The 23,623-nt window shown below is 36.7% G+C and overlaps 1 protein-coding gene across 3 annotated transcripts in view; it reads left to right on the forward strand.

The window, feature by feature from the left end:
• Window positions 1-521: 521 nt before the first annotated feature.
• KLHL2 (kelch like family member 2) overlaps window positions 522-23,623 on the forward strand; it is a 42,055-nt gene continuing 18,953 nt past the window's right edge. For 2 of the 3 annotated variants that reach the window (XM_087724682.1, XM_087724683.1), the window contains exons 1-5: window positions 524-863; window positions 5,221-5,346; window positions 8,921-9,027; window positions 12,668-12,789; window positions 20,583-20,745. In XM_087724682.1, the coding sequence (XP_087580808.1) occupies window positions 835-863; window positions 5,221-5,346; window positions 8,921-9,027; window positions 12,668-12,789; window positions 20,583-20,745 (547 nt within the window). In that variant the 5' untranslated portion in view covers window positions 524-834. Of the gene's footprint in view, window positions 864-1,068; window positions 1,158-5,220; window positions 5,347-8,920; window positions 9,028-12,667; window positions 12,790-20,582; window positions 20,746-23,623 lie in introns of all 3 variants that reach the window. The other variant, XM_087724684.1, reaches the window with a different exon arrangement.

Raw genomic sequence — 23,623 nt, forward strand, 5'->3', positions numbered from 1 at the left:
AGGCATTACACCACTTATGGCTGAAGAATAAGTTCAAGAAAGTTTATAAACAATCCTGACACATGCAATGGGTTTATGTAAGGGGGCAAATGGTCCAAATTTAATCAATCAGCTTTCATGTTTGAGGGTGAACTTGAGCTTGGTTTTCTAGATACTATCCCAGCAATTAAAATGCTCCATCACCTTGGCTGCCCTAGTTCCAGGACGCCCATCCCTGGTCATTGTAAATGCTAGAAATTACTTAAAACGTCTGTAGGGACCTGCTATGAAGAAAGCTATGGACGCTATGTGGAAAAGACGAGGACGCATCCTTCAAACAGTCATTTCAAAACGGCAGAGAACCACGCTTAGTATCAAACAGGGTTCCCGTGTTTCCCTCCTCTGCCCTCCCTGTAACCACCCCAACACCAGCTGCTTCTATTGCAAACCTTGTTTTCGCGCGCCCCTTAAGACAGGCAGAGCGGGAGGAGGGGGAAGACGTCCTACACCCCCCCCCCGCCAAGTTACGTGTTGACGTCACATTCTTCGGTGAAGAGGATAAATTAGGTTAAGCCCGTCCAGACCCCGGAAATAGAGGTTTGGCAGGCTGGAGGAGACCGCGAGGCGTGAGTAGGTGCTAACATTTGGCTCCGTTTGAGCGGAGGAAGGAAACTATCATAGGTTGCGCCGGGGCTGCATTCTACGGAGAGGCTGGGCTGATTGAATCCAGGAAAGTCTTGCCGCTCCCTGGGCTTTCTGCCGGGAGAGTCCCAGCGTTTGCGGCTGGAATGGTGCTGGCGCCGGCGTTCGGTGCTTGCGTTTTTCGGAGGGAGCAGCCCGAGCGGAGGAGCCGCGATGGAAATGCCGCTGCTGCAACCGCTGGGGTGAGTCTCGGCCCCCGTTTGATCTCTTCCGGATGTGTTAGATTCAACGCCCATCGCTCCCCCCCCCCCCGCTTGCTGCAAGTGGTGGGTGTTGAAGTCCTGAGCACCCCGAGGACTCTCAATTGAAGAGGACTGCTAGATAAGTGAATGTGGACCTTGCACTCTCCTGATGTAAGGTTTCCGGAGAGAATTGCCCCATTTGCAGAAAATCATTATCTTCGAACAGGCCTTGTTCCTATTGCCAAACTGGAATATCGCGTTTGTTATTGGAACCTACGTCCCAATAATTCAACCGTATTCTGAACATTTACAAAGGGCATTTCATATTTTAGGGCAGCTATAATAAAACATCTTGTTTCTGGGGATGGCTAATTTTGTCCCTCTGCCTGGAAGGGCTGTTTCCAGCCCCGTTATCTTTAGGGTTTGTCTGTGGTTGGCTTGAAGTTAGAAAACCACAGAACAAACGGTCAGGATACTCCTTTCACATTTCACATACTGTATTCCAAAACAGGGCCTTGAAATTCCAAACAGCTTCTGTGTGAGTTGTGGCTTAGTTGAAGTTTTGGATTGCTCCAACCAAAGTTGTCAACGTAGTTTAAGTAAGAGCAACTTTTAGGTAGGGTGTTTTTACTTTGGTTATCCTTGTGCTAAGCAATCTAAGGGTCAACTCGAGACTCGCTGACAAAAGAAGGTTCCAGAGAATGCTGATTAATCCTTGTTCACTACTTTCCTTTGCATGGAGAAAAATACTTTTTCATTCTAGTCACAATTTGAATAACAAATAATGACAGTTGGAATGCTAACACTGTGCTTAAAATTGTTGGCTGAAATGAATTTATTCTGTCATTTACTCTGGAATATCTGTCATTCTTGGTTTTGTCCAATAATAATGATTACAGTGGCCGAATAAGCCAAAAGTACCTGATGTGTTTCCATTCTTTTAAATAGAGTAAAGGTGAATAGTTCTGCATGGAAAGTTTTCAATTTTAAGAAAGTTCTAGAAAAAAGTGGAGATGCATGACTAAAGAACTCTTTAGTCATGTACATGTAATGTTACTTTTAACTTAGTTTTTTTAAAGTAAGCTTTCTCTTGGTGTCTATGCCAACACTAACTGGATGAGGATGGCAAGGAAAAGAACTTCCACGTGATGGCACCTTAACTTATTATACTTTCAGATTCTTATTAGAATTCTTTCAGATGCTTATTAAAATTTAAGCACCTGACCTAATTTGCCTTATTTGTCCAGGTGTTAAATGATTTGGTGAACCTGAAGCTGTTTTTAAATATTTTATTGTTGCAAATGCTGCTTATTTAAGATGTGTCATTTTAGAGGCAATGTATTAAAGTTATTGTAGACTCCAGTACTTTAAAAAGAACAAATTTTGAACATATAAATCTTTTACTACAATCTTCCAAATTTGTCTTCCATTTGCATGTAACTGTTCTGCTGCTATATAATTTTTATGACATAAATTGAGCATAAAATAGTCATATTTTTTTCCTACATGGAATCCTTTCCAAAACTATTTTTTTCCTCTGATTCTAATCACATTTTCTATTGGCTTCAGGTATGACATGAATTTTATAAAAGTTTAGGAAAACCTTCCCTAGCATGGTTTTCCTCAAATAGATTAGATTGTAACTCCAATAAGATATGGAGCATATGACCAGTGACACTAGAATAATAGGCACTTAGTTAGGCATTAAGCTTGGGAAAAATAGGGATTGTTCTGGTCATTTCAGTGACAGGTAGAGAAAGGAGATGCTGACACTCCTTTCTCACTTGAAAGAAATGCTTCTGACGTTGTTTGTTGTTCAGGAGTGGCTTGACGAGGAATACGACATTTGAAGCCCATGTCCAGGATCCGTCTGTGTGTGGTGGCTCTTGATGCACTGACTCCAGCCTCAGTTCACTCCTTGTGAAAGTTCCCAACACTTTTGAATGGCCTTTTCCTGACAATACTCTCCAGGCTGCAGTCATCCCTGCTGCTTGGGCATCTTTTTCTTCCACACTTTTCCCTGCAACATAACTTTATATTAATGTGCTTTGATAGAGCACTTTGAGAACATCCGTTCTTTTGCAATTACCTTTTGAGGCTTTCCCTCCTTATGGAGGGTGTCAATGATGGTTTTCTGCACAACTTGTCAGGTCAGCAGACTTTCCCATGATTGTGATTCCTACTGAACCAAACAGAGAGACTATTTAAAGGGTCAGGAACTCTTTGCAGGTGTTATGGCTTAATTAGCTGATTAGAGCAGGACACTTTGAGCCTAGAATATTGCACCTTTTCACAATATTTTAATTTTCTGAGATTGTGGATTTGGGGCTTTCATGAGCTGTAAGCCATAATCATCACAATTATGACAAATCACGGCTTGAACTATCTTGCTTTGCATGTAATGAGTCTAGCTCATATATTAGTTTCACCTTTTAAGATGCATTACTGAAATAAATGAACTTTTGCATATATTTTAATTTTTTGAGTTTCACCTGTACTAGCAAAAAAAGTTGTGATCTTCATTTTTTATTTTAAGACTCTGTCCAAGTTTGGTTCCTAGGAAAACTGAAAGTGTTTATGAAAATTACATTTGAAATTAAATGTTAAACTGGGATAAAACAGTCCCAGTGTTTTGTTTTGTTTTTGGTAGTGAGCTCCGCGAGCTGCGCTGGCTACCTGTTGATCTCCGGGTGCGCTTCAAGGTGCTACTTACCACCCATAAAGCCCTCCATGGTAGTGGATCTGAGTACTTGAGAGACCGCCTCCTGCCAATTACCTCCTTACGACCTATTAGATCACACAGATTAGGCCTCCTCCGAGTTCCATCCGCCAGTCAGTGTCGACTGGCAACTACGCGGAGGAGAGTCTTTTCAGTAGTAGCTCCGACCCTTTGGAATGATCTCCCCGTGGAGATTCGTACCCTCACCACCGTCCAGACCTTCCGCACAGCCCTTAAGACCTGGCTATCCCGTCAGGCCTGGGGATAAAGATTGTAATCCGTCCCCACCCGAATGATGAATGAATGTTGTGTTCTATTTTTACTTATGTATTGTTTTATGTCTTACTGTCTTGTACTCCCCTCCCCATAAATTGTAAGCCGCCCTGAGTCCCCTCAGGGAAAAGGGCGGCCTATAAATAATAAACCATAAACCATAAACCATAGTGTCTTCTGTGAAAGGTGGTGATATATGATAATATCAATCTTTTACGTTTAGGATAATCAACATGTTTGGAGAATTATGAAAGAATAGTACTTCTGTATTAGAACCTTGGGCAGTCTAGTGCAGTATCTCGGCATTATCGAACTGGAGGTGCAGCAAAGGGCAATCCCATAACTAATTGTGTAAAGCTCTTGCATGTTTCTCATGTCCACCACTTACATGTATAGTTGCTGTCTTCTAGCATTAGTTCTAGTCTCATTTTAAGGAATTTGCTCATTCTGAACATAGGATCAGTAGGATAAAATGCTGGCTATTTAAAAAAAGAATCTGTAAATGTTGATTTGTTTATCAGGCCAGAAGAGTGAGTTTATAGAGAAGTGGTTGCCAATTATGCTTTAGTTTTCATTTTAAAAACCATGGAATTATTTTAAGAAGAGATGTAAGGTCAATATATGGGGAAACTACATATTTTAATAAGATACAAAGATATTGTTTATTTTGTGAGATTTTTTTGTCTTATGTCTCAAATTTGGGCATCATGTTTTTGTTTGCTTTTTGCTCTAATCACATCTTCACCAAACCCATGACTTTTAGGCATGTTGAATTAAAATTTCCAGTATTTCCCATCATGCCGATGGCCAATGATCACGTGAACTGACTATTCTGAAAGATACAGTTGAATACATAGAATACATCAAGTTGGGAAAGTTCTTTCCTTAATAGTTTCATTTACAGAAACCATTTGATAAATAAGCTATTTTAATAAGCTTTGCAATGACAAATGATGCTTCACCTGTATGCTGTTAGCACTAACTTCCATTTAGTGTGTTTCAATGTGTGTTTAATTGTAGCTACTTTAGCCTCTTATCAATGACTTAATTATTGTTGATGTTTAAATTTAGGGCTTTTCCTAGTTTGAATTTCACTTGGGAGTTGGGTTGTTCATCCCAAAGCTTAAAGGCATAGTCAAGTCAAAACTAAAAGCACATTTTACTTGGCTGAGTTGCAGAACTGTAAGTGAATGTAAATATTACAAGCTTTTGTGTCACTTCAGTCAAGGACTCTAAAGCAACTTATAAGGCTATATAACAATGATGTTGTGGAACAATAAAAGCACAAATAAACTAATCAGTTTAGCATTAGTAATTAAGTTGGTTGCAAACTCTCATGGTTAAGAAATCTTTTTTCTTTTTCAGATGTGCCAAAGTATGCCAGCAGAAACCTCTGGATTTGAAAGATGATAATACTGAAAAACGCTGTCCTGCTACAGTGAATCCTTGGCACATCATAAAAGCTTTTAAAGTTTTGAATGAATTAAGAAGGTATTGTTCTTGAAAAGCAGACAGTGTCTTTGGTAGTTTTCCAGATTTTACTCTTATTGGAATACAATGTTGAATATGAAATTGCATTATTTGAATAAGATGCTGGTCTGGACATTGCATTTTATATAATTGGTTTTTTTCCCCCCTCCAGAGCTGGTCAATAAGATTTTGAAGGGGAAACTTGAGCTGCTTAATACAACTTTTCTGGGCAGCAGAAAATTTCAGCTCTTTATTAATAATGACAAATCTGTTTTCAAATGCTAATAGTGGTTATATGATGTGTATTAAGGATGCCATATCATTCCCCCACACCTGAAAAATTATCTTTCTTATGAAAGCATTCCTGTGAGGATAACATATGTGCCTTGGGGCTTAGGTTTTGAGGATAGGATTTTCTTCTTTTAGTGTGGTGTCTCTTCTTTAGGGACAAAGTGGTAAAATACTACTGGACCACTATAGGGTCATAACTCCACTAATTGTGCTCCTGTTCACTGCTTTGGTGTTGCTGCTGTTTTGGGTTAGGTCCCCTACTTTTTCTTCACTGTCCTGTGATTTCATAATTTGAACAATATAGGCGTTGTGTCTCTCATATCTCCTCTGCCCCCACTCTTTCACTTATTTTGGCATATGATGAAAGAAATATAGTCATTTTTTTCTTATGCTATTTATTTTAGCAATCCTTCCTAATGATTGATAAGCTGATAGCTTTGATATGTTGAGAGCTGGCCACCAGATTCACCTATATTGCTGTGGATATCTGAGAAGGGAAACCTAAGTATGAGCAGTATAGCATAAAGTACACACCCATATGATATATATCATAATCACAAAACCTTTTTCAGAAAGCAAATTGTTTGAAAATTGTTGTCCAGTGTTTATTCTAAAAATGTATTGGGCATTCTGGTCTAGATTTTTGAAAATTCAACTCAACCTATTCAGAGGGATCTAGAGCATTGGATGAAAATCTTGGAGTGCTTGGATCTTGACTAGTTAAGATTTATGCTATTCTTCCAACTTGGTTCTCTGAAAAATTAGAATAATGGCTCCAATTAACATTGCACCTTCTGTGTGAAAGCCATGGTGAGATAGGCATCAGTTTTGTAGCAGGATGGTGTTGCAGTGGAGATTAGAGAGGGATGCGGAATCCTGGCTGTTGAAATTCATTCTGGATCTTTGAAATAGCCAGTGTGATTCCATACAGCTGCTCCTTGCAAGTAAACTACAGAAATCATTGTACTTAAGTTATGTACTTGATGGAATGAAGAGGAAAGCGACTTCTTTTTTTCTACATTTTTAATATTTTTGTAATTTATTTAGCTTTTATTCTTTTTATTGTAATCTTGTGATGACCCAGGGCATGGCACAGAGCTGGCAGTTCAAACCACCCTTTTATTGCTCCAAATCTCCCCAAATGCTCCCACATTTCTGAGCAGAGCAGAGTGAGAAAAAACCCCCACACAAAGCTTAAGCAGTCTCTGGCTGCAATTAGTCCAGCCCAGCGCTGTCTGCACTAAGGCTGCACAGCAATAAATCCCAAATGTATTTGGTAAAACAAGAACAAATCAAGGAGTTAAGGAGCAAAAGATCCAGGTAAGTAGTCCAGAACGCCAAAAGGAATGCAAAGACACTTGGAAAGTTCAAACTTCGGCACACAACACTTCAGGAACTCAGCATTTGTTCGCGACAAATGCCCCTCCCCATAGGGTCTCCTTAAGTCTCATTCCCCAAGTGTGCCTGGTGAAGATGGGCAGGGCACTCTCCTCACGAGTACCCTGCTCTGTCTGTACTGATCACGCCTTCTCTGCGCTCTCCGAGCTCTTGCATCAGGAGGGGATGGTTCTTGCTCCTCGTCTGAGCTCTGTCTCTCCTGTTCATCCTGCCTCCCTGCCTGCAGGCCTTACTAATTCCGAAAAGCCTTGTCTGGACTGACTGCCTTTCCCCAGTTTCCCCCAAGGCCAATGGAGATGCCCTTCACTTGCTGTCACTTCTTGTGCCAGCTCATCTTCTGTCTTCAGACTCCGACAGGGGCCTGACCAGTCTTTAATAACTTTTTTGAAAACATAATACCAAGAACTTCTATTCATCAAAGTTAATAGATGTGGACTTGTACAAAATCCTGAAGAGATTTACTTCCACAAAACTATTTAGAACACAGTGGTGAAATACTCTGTTCTGGAACTGTCTTATTTGTTCATTATACTGAATGGAATATCCATTTATGCTTTACAATTAGAAACCAAACTAAATTTTAGCTATTTTCTGTTTAACTTCATTTTTGATTATTATTCAGTCATAACAAGTTTTGATCACATCAATAACCCTAATTCTTTGAGTTACTTCCTAATGAACATGATTAGAAAAATGATGTTAAGCAAAATGATTTCACAACCTAACATTTTGTTGCAAATTGGCTTTCTTAATGGGCCTGGCATTGCATTGTTTCAAGAGTAAGTGTATATTATCAAGGAGTAAAAGTTTTCTATGAAATTGTAAACCTCCTTTTTGGATACTGTAAATGTAAGGTCCTGTCTCTCTTCCCTGTTCAAGGAAGCACAAACTCTTGAAATAGCAGAATTTCAAAAGGAAGCTTTTATTGGTGGAGAAAACTGTACTCCTTATTTAGAATATTGAACTACAATTTCCATGTGGCTGTTTGTTACAGATATTGTAGATTATAATTCAAGTTTATAATCATGGAGTTCAAGAATAAACTCTGCTTAATTTCTGGAAAAAGTCTTTGTTTTTGTTCTTAAATATTTACTGTAAATAGGTGGTAATCTTATTAAGTCAAAATAGTATGTGAGGGAGGGAATTGTATACAGAAGCAAGGTTCTCAAGCTTTTTAATATTGTTGATAATGCTAAACAAATTTATTTATCTGTCCTATGATTAAAAGATCAGAAAGGTCAACAGTTTGGCGGTTCGAATCCCTCGTGCCGCGTAATGGAGTTAGCTCCCATTACTTATCCCAGCTTCTGCCAACCTAGAAGTTCGAAAGCATGTAAAAATGCAAGTAGAAAAATAGGAACCATCTTTGGTGGGAAGGGAACATGGCCACATGACCATGAAGATGTCTTCGGACAGTGCTGGCTGTTTGGCTTTGAAACGGAGATGAGCACTGCCCCCTAGAGTTGGGAATGACTAGCATATATGTGCGAGGGGAACATTTACCTTTTATGATTAAAAGAAATTATTTTTATCAGGGATAAGACTGGGCAAGAAATAATGTTCCTCTTTTAATTGTTAAATTTTAATCTTTCTATCATGGGTTCCTAAACCTAATGGAGATTGCACAGAAAAAGGGGGGTCCAAACCTGAAGTGAATTTTGATAGCACTTAAACTTTGTCTTTACAAGTGTGATCAGGTTTTTTGTAAATAATTGCAGGGTCTTTCCTTAGTAAAAAAAAAAAAGATCAATAGTCCTACTAACAAGAAGAATGATAAGAACCTGAATATTGATTATCAATTGCTTATTTTATTAAACTTGGTGAATATGCACAATAGCTAACTAACAAAGGAAATGATTATCTTTCCTGTTGTCTAAAATGATTTTTGTTCTGTTTTTCTTTATAGTCAAAACCTATTATGTGATGTGACAATAGTTGCTGAAGACATGGAAATTGCAGCTCATCGAGTTGTATTAGCAGCTTGTAGTCCATATTTCCTTGCAATGTTTACAGGTACCTTTTTTTCTTCTTCTTGTCTCTTGTGATTGAATTATCTTAGCCAATTTTGAAAGGCATAAGCATAATGGCTATTTCCTCCACCATTACTACCAACCCAAGTTCAAATCAAGGGTATGGCTAGCTGATGAGAGCTAAATAGCTTGAAATAGTCTTCCTTCATTTATTTATCAGCAAAAAAAAAACCCCTCCCCCGTTTGTGTGTGTGTGTGTGTGTGTGTGTGTGTGTGTGTGTACATATACATACATACATACATACATACATACATACATACATACATATACACCACACACTTCCTCTTAGTTAACAAATATAAAATTACCAGTAAATTTTTCCGTTCTAAAATATTACATACATACATACATACATACATACATACATACATACATACATACATACATACATAAACAAACATGCATATCCTGACTCTTAACTGTAACAAAATCCCATTTAAGAAGCATAAAATGGTCCTTTTATGCTAATATAAATACAATAAAATAAAACCAAAGTTTAACATTACAAAAATAGACCATTTCTCCATTACAAAAGAGAAGCTCCAATACAGAATATGTTCCCATTCCAAACACCAACAATTCCAAAATCCTGTGCGAAATACAAATTTATACCATCATTTCTTTTTCAAAACTACAACAAATTTACATGTCAAAAATGTAAATTTTAACATTCTAATATAAAAATCTAAAAATTAGTATAACAGAAAAATAGTTTCTCCTTCAAAGAGAAAAATTTACCAAACTTCCTTATTTTGAATAAGGAGTTATCTAAAACTAAGATACATAAACATACATATACATAAACATACACAAAAGTGTTGTTTATTTATTAACATAAAGTTTTTTCCACATGTATATATGTTTAACACTGTATAAGTGTAAGCAAACCCAGGATATCACATTTTTTTAGTTAAGATACCAGGAAATCCAAAGAAAGCCACATATAATGACAACATGTTCCATTTTATCCCTGATCAAATAAACTGACTTTGTAGTTCTTATTAGTTATTAGTTCTTATTGCAAATTTCTTCAGTACTTTAATCAATCTCTCGTGAGAATCCAACAAAATGAAATTATTCCAATTGCTCTCTGGAACTATCATTTTTATCTTTTTCTTTAAAAGTTAAGACTTTTCCATATAGTTGTTTTGCTTTCTATCTCATGACACAGTCTTATTCAGAGATTCCTTCATATTTTTCTTAGATAGATTTTGCTGCATATCTTGTTCTGTAACGTTTTCTTCTGGCAACAGATTGTTTCTGAGATGACGAATCATAGCTGATATAATTGAATCAGATTGTTTATGAAAATCGCATTCCTCAAAGATGTCGCCAAATACCATAATAAGTTTCTCTTGCTATGTCCTAAATCTGAAAAGCATTTCACCCCAGAAACATGCATTCTTTAACAATATTTTTGAAGCCTTGATATCCAATGTTTAAACATTTTATGAGCCCTTATTTCTATTTTGTTTTGTGTTTTGCTCTTTGTTTTTAAAGGCCTTAAGGATTATAAAAATAGATCTTTATATTTTTATATTAAGGTTTGCATTCACCCATATTTCTAGCCTTGTCACTCGTAACTGCTTTGAAACTTTTAATAGACAACATTCAGAGGTTATTAGCAAAGGAAGTGAACAAACTTGGTGTCCTTTTGAAAAAAAGCTGTTTGCAGCTGGAGTAATTATGGCAAAACCCCCAGTCTCCCAATTATACCTTTTCCAGAAACTGTCATCGTATAGTTTTTTCATGAGGGCCAACCATAAGGAAAAACTGCTTGGGTGATCTCACCTCTCTTATCGACGAATGTTAAAATATCTACAAACAATGGCTCCGCTTTTCCACAGAACTCCCTGCAGTTGTTTTCCTCTTGAGGATTCTCATCCATGGAATCTTTCCCAAGCTCTCTCTAAGTTTATTGAAATTCACTCTCTTAAAGAGAGTGACTGTAGTTTGACTTTGTTCTACTATTTGTGTTTGTGTAATGTTGAATTCCACTATTGCATGATCGCTTGCCCCCCGAGGTTCCTGTAGCTTTATCACCTTCTATCATTTCCTTTCTGTTAGTGAGAATTAAGTCCAATATGACCGATTCCCTTGTTCACTTCTGTACCTTTTGGGAAACAAAGTTGTCTGCTAGGTTTGTTAGGAATCTGTTAGATTTGTTTCCTTTATTATTGCTTGAAGTTCAAGCTGTTTTTTTAACACATTAGATATTACAGGCATTTTCCATTGTTAACCAATAGATTTTGGATATAAATCAGAAATGCTCCTCAGAGCTGAGATTTGCTTTAAATTCTCTTTTCTAAACATTCATTCTGGCAGTACAGGTAGTCCTATTCCAATCTTCACGAATTGAAAATGTGTCTTTTTACATTTGCAGAGAGATGAAATTGTTTTATATTACAATAAATCAAAATGCTGATACTATTAATGCTCTCAATTAATGCTTGCAACTTATTTTGATCTTTTTTTAAAAAAAAATCAATTCATATAAAATGAATTGACCAAATTGGTATACATTCTACTATTTATTAAAATCTGTTTTTTTTTCATATACTGTATGATATATGAGAGTCCGCCTGCTGCCAATTACCTCCCAAAGACCCATTAGATCACACAGGGTCAGCCTCTCCGGGTTCCGTCTACCAGCCAATGCCACCTGGCTACTACCCGGGGGAAGGCCTTCTCTGTGGCAGCTCCGGCCCTCTGGAACGAACTCTCCGCAGAGATTCGGACCCTCACCTCTCTCCAGGCCTTCCGAAAAGCCGTCAAAACCTGGCTTTGCCGGCAGGCCTGGGGTTGATGAGCTCACCTCCCCCCTCGACTTGTGTGGTTGTGTGATTCTTGGCTATTTTAACTACTTGTATTGTGTTCTATGTTCCCCTTTTCCCCTTTTGAGTTGTTTGCCGTCCTGAGTCCCTCCCGGAGAAGGGCGGCATACAAATAAAATAAATCTAAATCTGTATGGAATCATATATCATATATCACAACTAGCAGTTGCTGGGAGCCAGACTACTCTAGATTTTCCTGGCTTTCAAAACGCATGACAACAATGCTAGTCCATGTGTGATATGCCATATGATTGATTGATTGATACATACATACATACATACATACATACATACATACATACATATCATAATATAAAATAAATATGTATGTCCAACTCAGTGCTTAAGCTTCCAAGTAATCAAGTTATGAACAATAGTGAAACATACCCATTCAAAATATTTATGTAATTTGAAAAAGTTGTAAATTAAGTTTGATTACTGCTTTTTAATTCCAGATTTATTTAGTATTTCAATTTTGAGATTGTTTATCCTTGTAGGATAATGCTTGAGAATCAGCTTATTTCTCTTCCTCAAGAAAAGAAAGAGTTTCCTTTTTGGTCCCTGGTACTTTTGAATTATGGTTGTACAAAATTAGAAATTATGGAAGATGTCAAAAATTCTGAAAAGCATTCAGTACTTCGTGGCTGATACTTTGATACCCATAAGTGGTATTATATTGCCATATCCTGTTTTATTACTGTGGAATTACTTTTTTCCCCTCCCTTATAAGATCTCTTTGTAGCATGTTTATTCTACTTGCCAATGTTTGAATTAAATTTGTTTTGAAGGTGAAATGAGTGAAAGTCAAGCAAAGAAAGTTCGAATCAAAGAAGTTGATGGTTGGACCCTCAAGATGATCATTGAATATATTTACACAGGGGAAATTACAGTTACAGAAGAAAATGTACAGGTAAGTGAGATGATTATATTTATTGATCATAAAACACTTATGGCAGGACAAACCTGTTCTTTGTGGTTCTGGCGAAGGCAATATTTATTTCTTAGCATATGACTGAAAAATGTGCACTTTTTAACAATATTTCTGTTGTCTTCTTGTTCTATTGTAGCATAAAATAATCAATAAGCATCTTGCGTGTACTTGCATTTTAAAAAGACCTGCTGAGTTTTACAGTCCTTGACAAAATACACTTAATTATATCAAGCAAATGTAACAAAAAAGATTAGGGTTAGAAACCCTGGAAAAATTAAACAAATCCATTGTTTGAAGAATATATATTAGTCATTTTCATTTAAGACTATACCTATATCTACAATAACAGAATTTCCTTGTGCAAAAGTGAACACATTTTATATCATAGTAAATAAATAAACGGTACATTTATGTGCACACTTATGCATCCTTTGTGAAACCAGAAAAAAATATATTACTGTGCCTATTATTTATTTTTTATCATTGCGCCCAAAAGGTTCTAAATTTAATCGACTGTAGAAAAGTATGTCCTTAATCATGAGTCCTCTGAGCACAATTTCTCTTTTGCCATAGAAAACATTTAAATTGCTAGGCAGATTTAATTTAAAGAATGGAATGGACACAATCATGTTGGTTAAGCAATCAATTGGGAAAAAATCATATTTTAAGTAATAGTTAATATTTTTAGGAGTTGTTAGTAACTAAAACAAAGTAATAAAATCTATGACCAGGCTGCATAATTTTTCTAGACCAAAGCCATAATTCACCTTTGACAGCTATAGTCCTACAGTTGAAAAACTGGTGAGTGGTAACAGGTAAAAATAAAGTGTAATTTAGTTCCATTTGAAATTTATTTTTTGAGTACTCCGCAATTGCATATTTTAAAATGTCTCATTTTTATCACATTAAAATTACCTGTTAACAACTTTTGAAAACCACACCCAATATAATGATGGAACCTCATCCAAGTCCTTTCTTCCCATAGAATCAAAGTAAAGGCATATAAGGTGCATATTCCAAATATTACTCAGTGTATAGTCTGTTAAAATCAACACAGTAGAGGATGCTGTCCTCCACAGCCTCTGTGAGAACTGTCAAGTTATATATATATTCAGGAAAGGAAATTAATAGCTGGATCTTTAAGATGCTCATAAAAATATGTTCATTCAAGGGAAATTATAGTTACAGAGAAAAATGTATGAGTGGTAGAACTCAAGTAAATTTTAAAATACTATATTATTTAGCAAGAGTTTAAAATGAAATCAAGATCTTCGCAACCAGAACCCTTGCAGGAAAAAGTTGCTAATCAAATAAAATACTAATTTTAGTATAGAACAAATAATACATTGCAAAATGATAATTTCACAGTTACCACCAACTTAAAAATCAAAAGCACAATGCATATTGTGGTAAAATATAAAGGAGAAAATCTTATATCAACTTTGTATTACTATTCTAATGGGAGTTGGGTTTGACAAACAACATAGTAATTTTGGCTTAATTTTTTGCCATATGTTTTCATGACAACAGATGCCAAAACAAAATCCAAAGTAAGAAATTTTTTAGAACAATATTAATGTCAACATCCAGCTCAAGAATCTAAATAAAATTCCAGGTTCATTCCAGTTACAAAAATCTTATTGTTTATTGAATACACTGCGTGATAGTGTCGAAGCAAAACTAACTCTGAGGTTACAAATACTGGTTTATAGAATTAAACAATAATTTCCCTAGCCAAACCCACAACTTCATACAGTCCATATAAACAAGTTCCCTTTATTATGGGAACTATCTGCTTCTGTTCCACACATGTTACGATGTCCTTGAAAAGGTTTTAGGCTCTCAAGTTCTTCAGCAGAATCATAGAGGTTTCGTTTCTCCATCTAACCCATCCTAAAGCAAACACCCCCCCCACCCCGCTTATGCTAACAAGAAGTTGAAACAAAGAAGCACGTAGCCTGCCAAAGGTTCACTCTTGACAATTCATTTTATGTTTTTTAGAACTTTGATCACACTGCATGTATTTTGTCTAATGTGTTTCTGGTTGTCAGCAATTAGATATGTCGAGTGCTGTTGATAATTGGCTTGAGTATCTTTGAAGAACAGTTGTCGCTCAAGTTCAGTTACTGCAAGGTTTTAATTATTTTTGGAATGTTTTTATTTTACATTAGTTGAGGCAAGTAGATGTTATTTGGAATGCAAACCATGTAGATGGTTCCTAATGTAAGAGTTTACTGAGGTTTGACATTGCCTCCTAAACTAAATATTCTTTATTGGCCAAAAATGATTGGACACCTTTTTCTTGTGCATAAACTCTTAGTGTAGATACAAACAACAAAGTTATATAAGATATCAATAGGAGAAAGAAAGATGAGAAGGATAATAGTAAAACAGCCCTACCACATGGGTAAATGTGTTTATTGGTGTGGAAATTAGATATTTAGCAGAGTGATGGCACGGGGTGAGGGAAACTGTCTTTCTGTCTAGTATGTAATGCCCTATAGTGGCATCCTGAAGGGAGAACTGAAACCGTTTATGTCCAGGATGGGAGGGGTCCATAGATATTTCCTTAGCTCTCTTTCTGACTCATGTAGTATACAGATCCTCAATGAAAATCAGGATGGTTGCAATTGGGTTTTTTTTTTTTTTTTTTTGCAGTCCTAATTATATCCATCTGTACCTGTCTTGTTTTGTTGCTGTACCAAACCAGACAGTTATAGAAGTGCAAATAACATATTCAATAATTCCTCTGCAGTACTGTATCAGCAACTTCTTGGGCAGTCTGAGCTTTCTGAGTTGACGCAAGAAGAATATTCTTTGTTGTGCTTTTTAAAATGATGTTTCCAGTGTTAGATGTCCATTTCAAGTCCTGGGAGATTATAGAATGTTGGAATCAGTGGTGGGTTTCAAAAAAAATTTAGAACCTTTTCTGTAGGTGTGGCCAGCTTTGTGGGAGTTGCTTGCCAGACATGTGACCGGGTGGGAGTGGCTTGGAAGTTATGTGACTGGGTGGGCGTGGCCAACTTGTAAAATGTGGTGAAACTCACTTAACAACGCTCTTGCTTAGCAACCAAAATGTTGGCTCAGGAACTCTGGCATTGAAGTGTCCAAGTCTTAAAGCTGTCAAGTTACAAGACCCTTGCACCTCTAACCCTTTAGAAAAAAAAACCCAGGGATGTTCAAACTTGACAGCTTTAAGACTTTAAGGTTTAGATAGGATTCTAAGAGGCAGGCGGGGCGATTGGTGAGCCAGCCAATCACTGAAAGGTGGGTGGGGCAAGTGTGGTGTGGACAGGCAGGGGGAGGGAGCTGGAACCAGTTCTAAATGGCACAGTAGATTTGTGGAACCTCTTCTATAGAAGAGGTTAGAACTGGCAGGAACCCACCCCTGGTTGGAATACATGTTAGAATGTATTTTGTATTGCAACAACTTCAGAATTATTCAGCTAGTAGATGGCAGTGTTTAGTTTGTATCTATAGTTATAATCTATAGTTTCTTTATGTTTCCTGTGACAGTTGAAACCATTAAGCAGCAAAGCCCATGGTGACTGTACACTGTACAATTTATTTGATCTGTATGGCTATATAACCATCGTCTGTTACCAATTGGTATCACTGTATAATAATCCACAGCTACCATTTCTATATAATAAAACAGAATTTCTAATAAGTTATGGACCCAGATTAAGCCAGCTTCAGCCCAGATAAACCAGATATTTACTCAGCATAATCCCAGTATAAGACCAGATTAGAGGAGAAATATAAAGTTCAGCACAGAGCAAGCCAGTCATATCCAGCTACAGAAAATAAGTGCAAGATAAAGCAACAGAAAGAAGACTGCAACAGAATAAAACCTAATGGCCAGTAATACAGCTGAAACAAAGTTTTCATTTGTGAATTTGACAAACCAGAACTACCAGTCTTGGAAATTCAAGATGAAACTAATAAGGGAAGGTATGTGACAATGTATAAATTTCTTTATTCACTTTGACCAGAGTAAAACAGGTTGCAGAAGGAACTTTGCCAGCAGCTGATATTCCACAACATCCTCCTTTTGCCTGGTTAATTCAAAGTGTCAGAGATCAAACCTTGCAAGAAACACATGCTAAATGATCAGTGAACTATGGTTCCTTTATGTTCACCATGATTAATTGTTGCATGATTATATCAACAAAATGCATTTGAAACAAAAATGGTTGTTAAAATCACACTGCAACTTTACTGTGCTATGAGACCCTATTAAAAATTGCTATGAAATGTGATTTCTTCTTTAGTTCCACTATCCTACAAGAAAGAAATATGACTGAAATCTTGTCACAGATGATCCTCACTTAACAACCATTCATTCAGGAACCATTCAGATTTGTGATGCCACTGAACAAGTCCTGGTCCTTTGAGTTCCAGTCATTGCGGCATCCACGAAGTTTTGTGGTTGCAATTTGTGACCTTCCCAGGAAGCTTTCTGACAAGCAAAGTCAAAGAAGCTGGCAGAACATGGGAAACCTCAGTCACATGAAGTCCTCATTTAATGATGGCATCTGCAGTGGTGGGTTCCTCTCCGCGACGCTACCAGTATGCTGCTCATGGGGCCGCACGTCCTGTTTGTGCACGTGCACTGCACATGCATGCACACTCCACCACCCCTGCGACACGCAGCTTCTTATCGGAGCTCGTGCAGGCACCACACACTGTGCGCACATGCGCAATTGGCCGGTTGCTTTAAAAACAGGTATAGGGGCAGACAATGTCTGTTTAAGTTGACAACTTAAAATTTTCAAACTACGAGTAGAGTTTGGTTCATTAATAAATAGTGCTCTGTATGTGTTTTAGATAGTGCTACTATGGGCACTTGGACGTTTAATGGTTCAGTGCTGCTGAACAATGAGCATTTCAAATAAATCTACCTATTACCGGTATGTCTATACCAGAGGTGGGTTCCTGCCAGTTCACACCTATTCGGTAGAACCAGTTCGTCAAATCTACTGAACCGGTTAGAAGAGGTTCCACCAGTGGACCCGGAAAGCAGGCCACACCTACAGAAGAGGTTCCAAAAATTTTTGAAACCCACCACTGGCAAGGATCTTGTAACTTGACAGTTTTAAGACTTGCATGCTTCAATGCCAGAGTTTCTGAATAGCTACTTGGACCGACCTAAGTACTAATTCATAATTTCATATCCGGTCACATGGGTGGCAAGCCACTCCCATCCGGTCACATGGGTGGCAAGCCACTCCCACAAAGGAGGCCACACCCACAGAGTAGGTTCCAACAATTTTTGAAACCCACCACTGGTCTATACACTGTATTTGAATGTCAACTGTTAAGTTTAGTTGTTAATTTAAATTTCATCTTCTAATGAACCTCAGGGTGCAACAAATTGTTTCTAAAACCATTTACATCTGAAAACAATGTTAATAGCCTTTTGGTGTGAAATGTAATGTATTAGCCTTCTGCTTTGTGGTACAGATGTCAATTCGTATTTTTAGCTTTCTTTACTGCCACCCACTCATCCACCATTACAGCAGTTTATGCTGACTCATATGTTCTTGAAAGACATTCACAAGTATAATCACATGTATTTTTTCTTGAAGCATCTCGGTATCTTTGTATCAGTTCAATGAACATACGGAAATCTGATTTCTTTTTAATCTAGTCATGTAGGAAAGAATGAATTAGAATCCTGATTTAGTAACTAGCTCAATTTGTCTCAGTTGTGTTTATGTTAAAATAAGAATGTTTTGTTACATTCAGATTTTCAAATATGGTTTAGAAATACTTCAGTCAGTAGAAAGCCATAAAGAGTTTAATACAAGGAAAAAATGAAGTTGTCTTAAGCAAATGCAAGCAAATTATATGTGATGCTATGGCATGTTAATCTTTTATAAATCTGCTGGAACATCTGTAGTTGTTCTGTCCCCTAGATAAGTAAGTTATATCATTGGATCCAAATATAGTAATAAAGACACTGTCAGTGACATTACTGGATATCATGCCATAAAATGAAAAAAAAATACATTTGATAGCTGCTTGTTTTAAGGGGAGAAAACTGCTAAATTTGATAGCTGGTTGCTTTTTTTTTTACTATTACAGTAGCTATTCACAAAGCAAAATAAGCATGAAATTGTGACTGTCAACAGCTTATAAAGAAAACTTATACAAAATATTTTATAGATGGCACATGTCACTGGGAAAATTAGCAAAGATGTTTAAAGACAAATCAGCGAAATGTTGGAAGTGTCAACAAGCAATAGGCTCTTATTATCATATGTGGTGGACATGTGCAGAAGCAAGGGAATATTGCACTAAGATGAGAGTATGTTTAAAGAAAATGTTACAACAAGAAATAGAATTTAGACCAGAGATATTCTTATTAGATATTATCCCAGAGAAATCCAAGAAAGAGGATACTTATTTGATTATACATGCAATTACAGCAGCAAGAGTTCTATTTGCCCAAAATTGGAAATCAAATAAGCTACCAACAGATGAAGAGATAATAAAAAGATATTAATTGTGCAGTGATGAATAGGTTGACAATGAAAATAAAGGATAAAGAGGAATCTGAGTACTTCAAGAGATGGGAAGATTTTATGATTGGCTAGAGAAAGGAAACTAGAAAAGAAAATAGGGAGAAGATATAGAACCCAGACGAGGCACTGTTAAATGGAAAAGGGGAGGGGGGGAGAAGGGGGAAACAGAAAAGAAAATATTAAATATATAAGTATACATCCAAAAGCGAGATATAAAAGTGGGGGAATATAGTTAGGATAGATTAGGGAAGGTAATGGAATAAGAAATGATATCAAATTACATTTGGGTTTACAAAAATACCATCTCAAGGAAACATAAATTGAGATCTGAAAGAGACACCTACAATAACAGAAAAGAAAGAGAGAAAGGAGGAGAAAATGAAAAGAAAATGGGGGAAAGAAGGAAGAGGTAAGGAAAGGAGGATGGAAGGGAGAGGAAGAGAAGGACAGAGGGTAGGAAGAGGAAGAGTAGGAGTAGGAGAAAGGTAAGGGAAGAAGGAAGGGGAAAGAGAGGAAGAAGGAAGAAAGTAGAGAAGGGACGGAGGGAGAAAAGAAAGGGAAAATAAGGTGGTGTTACAACAGGAGGAAGGGATGGTAAATAAAGCAACCCAAACTGTATATTATAACCTATTAAATGAAATAACAAATGTATAAGAGTGATAAATGTAAAGAAGAATAACAATTATGTGAATGTATACTTAAAATGCTATGTAAGAGAACAAAAAATAAAAAATATTTTTCTGGAAATGTGACTTCCAAATCCTAACCTCCTTTGACAAGTTTTAAATATAGTATGGAAGAAACTTCCTAGACCACGGGTGTCGAACTTGCTGTGTTACGTTGCTTCACATGACGTTTCATGATATTTTCCCCCTTCATGGTGCTGGGGTGGGCATGGTGTGATGCATCCCGCCCGTGGGCCGTCAATTTGACATCCCTGTCCTAGACTGACTCCCTACTCACTAAAATGAAGAAATTATAGAGAAGCAAAGCATGTATATCCTGATCTATTCTGATTCATTTGTCGAAACACAGTGTACAATTTAAATAGCCGTGTCACTGCTGTCCTGTTCTGTCAATTCTTCATCAGTATCCATAATAGTAAAAGTTCAAAACAGAATTAAGATTGAATTTACCTATTAGTTATATAATTACTTAACCCCTTACAGACAGTCTTAGACTTAGAAATTCCTTTTTTACTTTTCTTGATGATACTGACTCCTTTAATTTTGGTTATTGTAGGTACTACTCCCAGCAGCCAGCTTGTTGCAGCTGCAGGATGTAAAAAAAAGTTGCTGTGATTTTTTGGAAACTCAGCTTCATCCTGTCAACTGTTTGGGTATTCGAGCATTTGCTGATGTGCATGCCTGCATTGAGCTTCTGAACAAGGCCAACACATTCGTAGGTAAGTGGAAGTTCAATTCTAAATATGAGGATTGTGGTATTTTTAACTTTGGAGAAGCCATATTGCTCACATTAAAAAGAATGTAAATTACAACAGAGAAATTAAAGTTGTACCGATAACAAACAAAAATTGTTTTATGATTTGACATTAGCAAAGCAGCCAAGAGGTTGAATAAATTTCAAAAACTAAATTTTAAGATTAAAATATATATTTAAACAAAGCAGTATTAAATCTTTGAAAACTGGCACTTTTTCCCTTTCTCAATTAATGTGGTAATACAATACTAGGATTCAATTTGCCAGAATAAAGAAAAGAATTATTGTTAATGTGCCAATTCAATAGACAGCAATTCAGTTTCCCAGAATACTTTAGCTATAATAGTGATAATATAGCAAAAGCAACTAGTTTTTTATCTGACCACCTACCATTTCTGAGAAATGCTCTTCTGCATTGTATCATCAAGGGTCTGTGTTGAGAATTATTCCACTTGTATTAACCATACATGTATGCTTGCGTCTGTGGAGTTTACCTTCCGGAAAGCAATTTCTTTTTTTCTTTTTTTTTTTGAAAAGTTTTTATTTTATTTTAATTGAACAAAAACACAAAAAAAGAACCATCCTTCATTACAACTTGTAGAAAGCATGTTGATTGGTTACAGATAACTTTCGTGCATTTCTTCCACAGTCATTACTTATAGTTCATATTAGATTATACACTTTGAATCAAAAATCTTTGTATATCTTACTATCAATGTACCGCAATTCTCATTTGACTACAATTATTTGAACATGCTTTTACCGAGGTGGCGCAGTGGTTAAATGCAGCACTGCAGGCTACTTCAGCTGACTGCAGTTCGGCTGTTCAAATCTCACCGGCTCAGGGTTGACTCAGCCTTCCATCCTTCCAAGGTGGGTAAAATGAGGACCCGGATTGTTGTTGGGGGCAATCTGTAAACCGCTTAGAGAGGGCTAAAAGCCCTATGAAGCAGTATATAAGTCTATCTGCTATTGCTATTGCTATTAAATCATTCATACTTAAAGACACAACCTCATAATGGCATTCATTAGCTATTTCAAAAAACTCCTCCAATAACATTACACCTTTATGACATCTTTTAAGTAAAAGCCAATTAATAAAGTTTCTAAACCTTTCCCCCTCCTCTTTTTCCCCCAACTCACTGTTTAGAATTTATATCCAAATTACTTTTGCCAATACTATAGCATGTATATATTGTTAAACACTGTCCATTGACATTTCCTTGTTGTTATTATAATTGGCTAAAAATCATTTACCATTTATGTTCCATCTCCTCTCGTCAGACACCCCTCCCCCCCCAAAAAACCATACACCTTTATAACAAGATCTAAATAAAAATTTGTTAATAAAATTTATAGGTCTTTTTCCCAAGTCACAATTTGCAATTTATATCCAAATTTCTTTTACTAGATTGCCAGTACATGTATATATCATTAAGCTGTATCCATTATCATTTCATTATTGTTATTATAGTTAATTAATTGGTAGCAAATAAACATTTGATAACAATCTAAAAGTTACTAAATTCCTACTTATTAATCACCAAAATCAACTAATTGTTTATTATCAACTTTCATTGTCAACCTGTATCTTTCCAGTAACAAAACAGTCTTATCTCTCTTGCCAATTGTGGTGTCAGTCTTCTTTTTATGTCCTTTATAATGTTTTTATAGACCTCTCCGCACTTTGTTGCTTGAAGGATCTCTCAGGTAATCTCATTGCCCACCAGCTGCTACTAAAATTAGCTTGTCTTTGGTTATCAATCTTGCTTCTGAAAAAATTTCTCTTAAGTCCATCATCATTACTATTTTTTTTCTTCTGTGTTCTGGAATCTGGGGTAGAGCTCCAATTCGTTGAATTTGCTTTTCCATATTCCCTTCTATCTACTTTCACCCACATTTGCTCCATTAATAAATTCATCTAGTCTTATCTTTATCTTCTATATAGCAATAGCAATAGCAGTTAGACTTATATACCGCTTCATAGGGCTTTCAGACCTCTCTAAGCGTTTTACAGAGTCAGCATATCGCCCCCACAGTCTGGGTCCTCATTTCACCCACCTCGGAAGGATGGAAGGCTGAGTCAACCTTGAGCCGGTAAGATTAGAACTGCTGAACTGCAGATAACAGTCAGCTGAAGTCTCCTGCAGTACTGCACCCTAACCATTGCGCCACCTCAGCTCTTCTATATCTTCATTCTCCCCTTTAATTTTTGGGGCCCCAACCCCATCATCTTTTGCTGTGAGGAAGACTAGTTTTTCCAACTTCTCAATTCTCCCATATCCTTCCAATAGATTTTGAATTCCAGCCAAGATATTTTGGAATTTTAAGGTTTCCTCATCTGGATATTGATCCATGTTTCCAAAACAGAAGAAAGAAAGAAAGAGAGAGAGAGAGAATAAGAGAGAGAGAGAGAGAGAGAAAGAAAGAAAGAAAGAAAGAAAGAAAGAAAGAAAGAAAGAAAGAAAGAAAGAAAGAAAGAAAGAAAGAAGAAAGAAAGAAGAAAGGAAAGAAAGAAAGAGAAAAACTAATAGCCTGCCACTCTCGCCTTCAGGGCCTCTTTTATTTTTTTATTTTAGATTGACTTGAACACAAGTTATTTTATGCTCTTCAAAGGAGAAGGGTTCTGTCCCCCCCCCTTTCTTTCCCCTGCCAAAATAGTTTTCAAAGGCACCTGAGAAAACAATTCATGCCCTTGGCTCTTAATCAGTTTCTGTAAACAAGTTGCAAACCGTTCAGCTACAAAGTCAGTGAAGTCAAAGAAGGAAAGAAAAGAGATACGTTGTTTCAAAAACCCCAGCCTCTGACCGAGTGGCAGTGGGCTACTTTTCACTTTCTAATAT

This window comes from Thamnophis sirtalis, unplaced genomic scaffold, assembly GCF_051295495.1.
Source record: "Thamnophis sirtalis isolate CommonGarterSnake01/CBP01778 unplaced genomic scaffold, rThaSir2_p1.2 scaffold_10, whole genome shotgun sequence".
NCBI lineage: Eukaryota > Metazoa > Chordata > Lepidosauria > Squamata > Natricidae > Thamnophis > Thamnophis sirtalis.